The 10056-nt window shown below is 37.0% G+C and overlaps 1 protein-coding gene across 2 annotated transcripts in view; it reads left to right on the forward strand.

Moving 5' to 3' along the window:
* The window catches only part of KAT6A (lysine acetyltransferase 6A), a 40872-nt gene that overhangs the window by 25038 nt on the left and 5778 nt on the right, over positions 1 to 10056 (forward strand). For both annotated transcript variants that reach the window (XM_027443577.3, XM_072027143.1), the window contains exons 12-17: positions 558 to 719; positions 1064 to 1157; positions 2636 to 2867; positions 3947 to 4157; positions 5152 to 5841; positions 6664 to 6982. In XM_027443577.3, coding sequence (XP_027299378.1) covers positions 558 to 719; positions 1064 to 1157; positions 2636 to 2867; positions 3947 to 4157; positions 5152 to 5841; positions 6664 to 6982 — 1708 coding nt within the window. The remainder of the gene's footprint in view (positions 1 to 557; positions 720 to 1063; positions 1158 to 2635; positions 2868 to 3946; positions 4158 to 5151; positions 5842 to 6663; positions 6983 to 10056) is intronic.

Consider the following 10056-nt stretch of genomic DNA (forward strand, 5'->3'; position numbering starts at 1 on the left):
TTATCTCTAAGATGGGGTCTTCAGCATCCAGTAGTGTGAGTGTTCTGTAGCCCTGAAGTCTTCATTCTTCAAGCATTCACTTAAAGAATGAAGCAGTGGGTGAAGCAGTACAAGCAAGCAGTGGGTGCTGGTATCATATATAGATTATTCATACAATAAACGTGTGAGAAGGTTTGCTGTGTTTAAAAAAAACAAAAAAAAACTTATTCATTTTAGGAAAATGAATTTTAACTTCTTTTAAGGTAATTTAAGAAGCAATTGGGCTGTGCACTTAAAAACACAGTCTGAAATTTTGGGTAGACCTGTGTGGTGCCAGGAGTTGGACTTAATGATCTTTATGGGTACCTTCCAACTTGGGATATTCCATGATTCTAACAAATGTAACAGGGACTCAGCCATGGCCTTTTTGCTGTGAAATTTTAAATCATTTTAGACTCTGCCTGTGGCATTGAAGCCTTCCTATTGTTACATGTGTCAAATATTTAGGGATGCCCAGATGAAGCATTCTCTTGTATGACAGAATATTGAGTGTAACAACTTCTCCTCGTTTTTGTAAGGTTGATGGCAATGTCAGCACTATCTACTGCCAGAATTTGTGCTTATTAGCCAAACTCTTCCTGGACCATAAGACTCTTTATTATGATGTGGAGCCATTTCTTTTCTACGTGCTGACACAGAACGATGTGAAGGGCTGTCACCTTGTTGGTTACTTTTCCAAGGCAAGTATTTGAATGCTTCAGACTTGAAATTGCTCTGGTGAGAAATGTTGCTTCAGAGACTTTAACTGTAATTTAGGCCTTTGCATTTTATGTAATATAGTATGCAAACTGAAATGATGGTAATAGAGTTTTAATATTTTTCTCTCCTCTAAAGTCTTTCTGTTGCTCAAGTATGTTTTTCCTAAAAATAATAATAAATAAATAAATAAAAACCTTTGTGGCTTTCTATCTCAGTTTTTGATAACTAATTAGAAGTTGTTCTGTACAACTCCATATTTCTGACTAGTCAGAAGTTTTCTGCTTTTAAAACTTGCTGCTTTTATTTTTATTTTTTTTCCCAACAGGAAAAACACTGCCAACAGAAATACAATGTTTCCTGTATAATGATTCTTCCACAATACCAGCGTAAGGGCTACGGCAGGTTCCTAATTGACTTCAGTAAGAAACTTCTTCACTTTTTTTTCTCCTTTTCATATTTTAATTAAAGACTTAGTCATTAAAGAGGATATCTTTTAAAAATAAAAAAAATAAAATAATAATAATAAAAAAAACAAGATCTCATAAAAAGAATACTGATATTCACAGTAATCTGAACTTAACTACTTAGTCTTTTTGTTGGAAAGCTTAAATTCTGAAAACAAGTAGATGAATTTTCCTCTAATTCAGGTGTAAGCAACTATAGGCATTTGCAAGTATAGGGTTTTTGCAGAAGCTTATCTTGTGCATGTAGTTATAAAGAAAGCCAATTAAAACCACATGGTGTGTTCAAACTTTCAGCAGCTTGATTAAGTGAATGTGTCTTAAGCAAAAGGTAGTCATACTTAGGTTTTAATTTAGCCTTGAGAGCAACAAAAAAAAGATGGCTTTTGGCTGTGAATACTATTAGCAGTTCTCAGTTTCATGTGGATTTTAGTAAGTTCACTAAGAAACTTGCCACTGTATCTATACCTCACTTACTTTGCTGATATATAGATAGCCTTCCCTGTGGACATGCTAATTTTAATGTCCTAAGGAGAAACTCTACTGCCATAATTATACTAGAATAGTTCTAGAATAGTAAATATCCTGTGCAGATAAGATGTTGTTCTCCTGAAAATATTGATCAATTAATGGAACTCAGTGATATATCTTGAGAAAGTAACAGATTTGGGCTATAGTAGAGCAGCAGTGAGAACACGCCTTTGTCAGCTGATTTTTTTTTTTCTTTTTTGTTATATTGGGGAGATATAACCTCTCTGTCTTATTGAACCTGTGCAGCGTATCACAGTCTTTAATTGAGGTTCTTCTATGGGTAGAAGAACTCTAGTATGGCCCTGAAATTTCTTAATAGAGAATTTTTAAGTAAATTATTTGCTTTATTAGTTTTAAAAAGTTAAAATGTTTTCATTTTATCTTCTTTAAAATGACAATTATCATCTTAATTTTGTCTAAAATTAATGAATTTTGTACAAAGTAGCTGATCTGAGGCAGTTGTCACTAGTTAAGCTAATGGCAATTGCTGAAGTTATTTGCTTTCAAATCATGTATTTCTTCAAAGCCCAAAGTGACACTCACTGATAGATACATTAATGACTTAACTGGCAGAGTTGTAGTTTCAGAGATTCAGCAGACCTCACGCTATCTGTACTACAGTCCTAGGTTAGTTTCTAGTAGTCAACTGCTGCCATCTTGTGGTATTGTCCATAGCCAATGTGGAAAAACAATGTAGTTTAGAAACCTCGTACTCTATCGTTGAATAACATAAATTTGAACCCCCCAGAACAGGGCTGATCACTCGGTGCATCCTTCAAAAGTGTAATATATATTATCTCATAAGAAGCATTCAGCTACTTTCTTGCTCTTGTAGAACTTGGAGTAACAGGATGCAGAAGCTATATATGCCAATTTTTTGAACATTTTTTCATGTGATTCTTTAGGCTATCTGCTTTCAAAGCGTGAAGGTCAAGCAGGATCACCAGAGAAGCCCCTGTCAGACCTGGGACGACTCTCATATATGGCTTATTGGAAAAGTGTAATATTGGAGTGCCTTTATCACCAACATGACAAGCAATTAAGCATCAAGAAATTGAGTAAGCTGACTGGAATCTGCCCTCAAGATATCACTTCCACTCTGCATCACCTGAGAATGCTTGACTTCCGTAGTGATCAGTGAGTACCGTAGTCCTGTTTTATTTCCAGACAAACTCAGGTGTATTTGAATGAACTTCAAGGATGTTTGGAGACAAGTCACATCCAATAATCTTGATTTTATTTAAAAGTAATGTGACCAAATATTGACTGTTGAGATCTGTGATGTTCTCATGCAGTAAAAGAATTGTTCTGTGCTGAAGCTGCATGAGGTTACCAGCCATGTAGCAGTGCAGCTGTGAAATGTCCAAGTAATTCGCAGCTGTGAGAGAAAGCAACCTGGTTGCTTGTTCTCCTGGGGTCCCTCTGCATAATCAGTCTAATAACCTCACAGGACAGAGCAGGAGGATCTCTAGAGAGAAGGGAACATGTTCCTTTTTCCTGACACTGAGCAGACAGTTGTTTTCCCCTTTTCTCTGCATGTCCAAGATACAATTAACTTGCTCAGACAATGGGATAGATCAATGGGAGAAATGAGGTGTATGGGTATAGAATAGAGGTTTGTCCAGCTGAGTGTACCAGTCAAGTGAAATACAGGGAATTGTTCTTAATTCAGACAGTTGCTGTTTTGGGAGTGGGCTTGTATTCTTAGTTTGTGTTAAACTTACTTTAGAGCGCCTTTATGTCCTCATTTCACAGTGTGCTTTCTAATTTGATTAAAAAAATAATAGTAATCAGTGATATTACTCCCAAATAGCTGAATAAAATCCAGTCTGGCAGTGGGAACGTAACTCTTTAAAGCAACCTTCTTGTTATCACTGAGCATCTTTTGCCTTATGTTGCCTTTTTACCAAATGGCTTAACCCCTGACTGTTTAACAGATAACAACAGTGTAAGTGTAATATCTATGTAAGAATAATGGCTTCACCTTTAACAAGAAATGGAAAGAATTTTAACATTTTCTCAGTTCTAAGATGCTTTCTCTAGTCTGAAGCCATTGCATATTTGCAGATTGTAGATTTTTAATAAACTTCCTGAATTCTCTGAAGTTACTGCAATTGAGATTACGATGATTAAGAGTACACAGATTTTTATTTTGTATGTCACATGATATGTATAGTAAGTAGCCTGTTGTTGATCAGAGTATTATTACTGTTCAGATTTGTGATCATTCGTCGGGAGAAACTTATCCAAGAACATATGGCAAAGCTTAGAACTAATGTGAGACCTATAGATGTGGATGCGGAATGTCTGCGTTGGACACCTGTTATAGTTTCCAACTCAGTTGTCTCTGAGGATGAAGAAGAAGAGACAGAGGATGGGGAAAATGAAGAGCAACAACATCAGAAAGAAAAAGATTCAGAGGCCAGCGTAAGAGTGACTTGGTTACTTCTATGCGGCATATAGTTTATATTCAGTGCTTTTGCAGGCAGTACTAACAAAATTTCAAACAGCAAGCTTGGTCGTTCTGCATAATAATAATAATTTTAAAAAAACATTGTGGTCGTAATTGGGTGATGTATTTTTGTAGTTTCAGATTAGATACTAGAAAATAGTATCACTGAGGCATAGCCTGTAAAAGGTTCAAGTCTTTTTCAAATTATTAAAGAGCACCCTTAATGCATTTTTGAGTGTGTGGAAGTCATGGTGTTTTCAAAAAAAATAAAAAATAGCAAAACAACCCCCTTCCTACTCTCAAGCAACCTGGACTCTCATCAAATTACTGAAAAGGCATTAAGTTTGAAGGCACCCAGCACTTCTACAAGTGAGAAATTCCATAAATAAAAATGACAAAAAATCGTCAACATTTTTTACCAAAATATTTTCCATTGTTGCTTTGCAAAATCACCAATAACCTTATCGTAAATCACTGCTCACAGAGCAGTGAAACTTTCTGAAATCTAGGCTGCTAACCTGGAAGGGTTGTGCTCTCACATCAGGTGATGAATGCTGACTAGAGTACCATTTCAGAGAGAAATTATAGAACATTACTACACTTGCATGAAACTCATTGTGCATTTTTAGGAAAAAACACTTCTTGTAATTTTCAAGATAATTGTGAGGTAAATACTATGTTTGAATGTAGCAAGGTTATGCTTGCATTCTAGCAGGCCACTGGATGGCTGCTGCCTACTGAAGTCAATTGTCAGGAAGCTAATCTGGTAGGGAAAGGAATTGCAGTGGGCAATATTACAACATCATAAAAGTCAATTCATTTATTCATTTGCTATTCTCAGATTCTGAAAAGTCACCCTTGTTAAAGTTTTCTGAATTCTTGCTCAAAAGCTTTTGCTGAATCAGTTTCAGGAGAGATGTGCATGATTAAATAGGAAGTATGAAATCTATTTATTTTTATTTACGTTAGATGGTAAAATCTGTGTCATGGGAGAAGAAAGAGCAAGAGCCTTATTCACCTACAAAGAATGAAAAAAAACCAGACATTGTTGCTCCGGTCAGTTCTACACGGCCAAACAAGCATGTTTTTCCCCTGGACAGTCTTCCTGCAAACAGTCAGTCATCACGAAGAGGTCGATGGAATCGCAAGGGCAAAAAACTTCGAGAGACCTTTTGTGAGAAGGAACCAATATTGCCCACTGAGGACAAGACAGACATTCCTGGTGAGCGATGCAGTGAATGTGAAGAGAAATCAGCAGCCTCACAAGGCCGGTGCAGTGAATGTGAGGAGAAGTCAACAGCTTTGCAGGGAAGATGTGGCGAATGTGAGGAGAAGTCTCCAGCCCCAAGAGGTCGGTATGCTGATGATGAAGAAAAATCTGCAGTTTCCCAGGTGCAGTATGGCAAAAGTGAAAAATCTGCAATTCCTCGTCGGCGGTACAGCGAAGGTATGGAAAGATGGAGAGGACAGTTGAAAAACATGGAGTCACTGAAGTGTAGGTTCCCAGAAGACTGTGAAAGATTACCCCGCCGCTACCGCGATAGTGATAGGGCGCTTCCAAGATGTTTTAGTGAGAGTAGCGAAGATGATGATGATGACCCTGTGAGTCCCCGATCAAGCTCTCCACCTGTTCTCACCAAGCCAACTTTAAAACGAAAGGTGTGCGCTTTATTCCTTGTTGTGTCTGTTATGCAGTATATTTTGTCAATATCTTGGTACTGTTTTAAGGGTCAGTGCAATTAAATGTACAAGTAACACCTGTTCAGTGTTCCAGGTCTCTGGAGAGTACTTTATGCTATCTTACTGCTAGTGGTGTGTTGTTTGTTGTTTTTGTTTTTTGCATCAGAGGTAGTTTTTTTTCCAGATTTCTCACTTGTGGGTTTGATGTTTTCCAACTTGCCCGTTAAAGTTTTACTCAATTACACTGAGTAAAAACAGATACAATCCTACTTTTAAAAGAAGCTTTAAAAACACAAATGCTATCTAAGCAGCTAAAATCACAGCATAAAGTCTTTGGAATCATTTACCTTGGAGATGTCTGTCAACATGACCAAGAAAATCCTGTCTTCATGGGATGCTACACTAAAAAGTTATTTTCTATATCACCTTTGTAGATTATTCTAAACTATTCACATCTATGCTTTAGTGACTCTGAATTCTCATCTGTTAAGGTTATCTTCAGCTATTTAAATGGCTTATAGCATTTAAAGATGGCCATCACAGATGCACAGATGGGCCCAGATGCCCATCCATCAATATGCATGAAAGTCTATGGTCTTGCATGGTATTTGATATCTGTCTAAACGAAGGCAGATGCTGGCCTGTATTTCCAAGTGAAGTTCAAAATTTGAATTCAAAAAAGAATCCCTGGTCCTACTTAGACTGTCGAACTCTGCTGTTCATGTTCTCTGTTTTTTTTTTTAGCATCCTATTTTTAGTATACATGATAAAAATATCTTTTCTTCTACCTTCCGTTTTCAGAAGCCAATTCTTCATCGGAAAAGAAGGGTACGCAAGCGTAAGCACCACAACAGCAGTGTTGTCACTGAAACAATCTCAGAGACGACAGAAGTGCTGGATGAACCATTTGAGGATTCAGACTCTGAACGACCAATGCCACGATTAGAGCCTACATTTGAGATTGAGGAGGAGGAAGAGGAAGAAGAGGAGGAGGAAGATGAGGAGAATGAACTTTTGCCCAGTGGATACTTTCGGCACTTAGCCCCACAAGACACCCTCAGGAACAGACCCTCTTCTAAGAGAAAGTCCAAAGATGAGGAGGAATCCGATGACACTAATGGTATGTTTGGTGGTAAACTTTTGAAAGTTTGTTTAAGCCTAAGTTACTAGTCATACCAGCCTGAAACATTCCCAAATGTTATGAAAATATGGTGCCTTAACTTTAAGCACTGACCCGATCACAGGGCATTTTCATTTAATCGTTTCTAGTGGATCTGGTGTAAGCGGTTGTGGAAAAACCTGTGCAGCAGAGCTGCTTACAGCAATAAAATAAAAATTAATTAGAGAGTCCTCTAGAGAATGATATTTGGAAAGTCACTTTTATGACTTACATACACTATGTACCACAGTTATAAATTTCTTGCTCACCTAGTTTGTAAATGCTTCACTTTCTTACCATCCTGTTTTCAATTTAGTGCTTCCTGTTTCCTGGTGTCACTTCTGATGCTTTGTTTCTGAACTTCTGCAAATTTGTTAGTACCTCAGAGGTAATAATGTAATAAGCACACTGATTTAGGGTTTTGCTGCTCCTGAAATAATGTATCTGTTGTTTTTTTTTTTGCCTTTGATACAGTTGTGTTTGCATATGCAAAGTAAAACTGAAGTGATCTTAGAGAAAATACGATGTATTTTCAGTTATCTAAACATATTATTACATGGGGATAATAATCAAGCAGTACAAAAAGCTGACTACTGGACATTTTGGATAAAGCATTACACTAGGTGGAATTGTGGTGGCACAGCCTTCTGACATTTCAAAAAGGAAGTATAAAAGTCACTTATACTTGGTTCAGATTTAGAGTATTTTAATCATAACTATGAGTTAGAAATGTTTATGGGAAGCTTAGATTCACTGCAGTTTTTCCTTCACTACAGAAAGCTGACTGTACATTCTTAATAGCTAAGGGTGTTTTGGGTTAGATACTAACTTAATGTCTAGCTGAGTCAGTGCGTGGAAGGTGTTTTATGATTTCCCTCTGTGACATTTCAATCTATTAAATTTGGTGTCTGATTAGAGTTTGAATTGGCTCTGATTGCTGTCAGGGCTACGGTGAGAATGGGTAGTGTGGTGTAGTGACTTGAGGCTGGTATTTAATATGGATTTGGTATTCTGGAAGACAGGTATTCTGTGGTATAGGAAACGAAAAAAGCTTCTCTCTGTATATTCTGACAGTGTTGTACAACTTAGGAGAAGAGGGAGCTCTTTGACAGGTTGGGCTGTATTATTTTGCTTTCCCTGCTTCTACAAGAGTTCTACTGTGAATGTGAATGCTGTAAGGATCTTCTATTCAAGCTCACCTGCACACTGACTTTTAATTAAGCGCAACAGAAAGCGTGTATGGATGTATGTATCCCAGTATCCTCAAAAACTGTGCAGAAAAGTTGAGTGGTTATTAAACCCATATTCTTTTGTAAAGACAGTGTCAACTGCATGTGGTAAAAATCACAGAATCACAGTCCCTTCAGGTTGGAAGGGACCTCTGGAGGTCATCTGGTCCAGCTCCCTTGCTCAGGACACAGTTGCCATGGATTGTGTCCAGATGGCTTTTGAGTATCTCCTAGGAGGCAGACTCCTCAACCTCTGGGCAACCTGAAGTGTTCTCTGATGTTTAGAGGGAACTTTCTATGTTTCAGTTTGTGCTTGTTGCCTCTTGTCCTGTCACTGGGCACCGCTGGAAAGTGTGCCACCATCTTCTTTATGCCCATCTTCAGGTATTTGCATGGATTGTTAAGATCCTTCTGAGCCTTCTCTAGTCCCAGCTCTCTCAGCCTTTCCTTATAGGAGAGATGCTCTAGTCTCTTAGCAATCTTAGTGGCCTCTTGCTGGACTCTTTCCGGTGCCTCCATATCTTTCTTGTATGGAGGAGACCAGAACCAGACACGTTTAATATTATATTACTCTAAGGGGAGCCTACCATCATAAGATTTTTATGTATTTATTCTTTAAGATATTAAATCCATGACAGTACAGGTGAAAGCACAGTATCTTTAGGTAAGAGATGGTAAAAGCTAATCTTACGTAGTAGATAGAAAACGTAAGGGAAGGGGAAGAGATATAGTTTTTTGGTTTTGTTGTTTGTTTTTTAAGCAGGTTAATTTAATTTTGTTAAGACCCTAAATATTAATGCTTTAACAAATATCATGAAAGTAGCATTTTCTTCCTGCCTAAATATATGCTGTCTGTGGTTGATCCTTTCTTTCCTCTATTCACACTCCAAATCTATTTTATGGATGACTTAAAGGAGTTGTTGAATTTTGAAATCAGTATTTATTTTAAGTTAATTTTTAATACTCAGGATTTTTCCAGGATGTTTCTGGTCAGGGGCATTCAGAATAAATGCCTGACATAATTAGTTAATTAAGATAATTAGTTAATTAAGATAATTAAGCTGCTTTTTTATCAGTAGGGTGAAAGGGAGATTGTTGTGAATCTTGTTTGTCTTTACTGCTATTTTGGGGCAAATATTAAAAAAAAAAAAAAGCAGCTGACAGGAAAAGAGGGGATTTGGTAAATGAACTGAAGTGCATTTCACTGGGATAGTCTCACAGGAATTTGAAGGTCTTGTCAGTAAGAAGATGAGCATGGTTTTCTAAATCAGTCAAAGAGATTCATATAATCGTTAAATATATGAACAAGGGAAACCTCAAGTGGAGCAGAGACAACCAGTCATCTCTTTATTTAGATTTAGTGAAACTACAACTGTCTTTACTAAGTTATTTGCACTTTAAAAGAGTATTGATGAACTGAAAAACTTTGAAGAATAGTCATGAGCTGATTAAGGCATTGAAACAAATTTTCTCTAATGACAGATTCAAATAATTCTGTCACCTTAGATTATAAGCAGAGGCAAAATATTATTACTTATATTTGCTTATGTAAGGACTATTGTGTGGTAAGTGGAATTATCTGCCCAGCAGATGAAAGAAACTAACACAAAAGCAGATTAAGAAAATCTGTTGTCTGAAGACAGAAATTCAGATGATAAAGCATGAGTATCAACTAGTGTCAATGCAATTGTTTATCAACTGTTGTGTGAAATGTCACTGGCTATCCTAATCAACAGGTTGAAGACAGAATTGCTTCAGGGAAAGCCTTATAGTATTCAGTAAGTTCTCAGTAGATTATGTCAGCGT

The sequence above is a fragment of the Anas platyrhynchos genome, chromosome 23 (genome assembly GCF_047663525.1).
Source record: "Anas platyrhynchos isolate ZD024472 breed Pekin duck chromosome 23, IASCAAS_PekinDuck_T2T, whole genome shotgun sequence".
Classification (NCBI taxonomy): domain Eukaryota; kingdom Metazoa; phylum Chordata; class Aves; order Anseriformes; family Anatidae; genus Anas; species Anas platyrhynchos.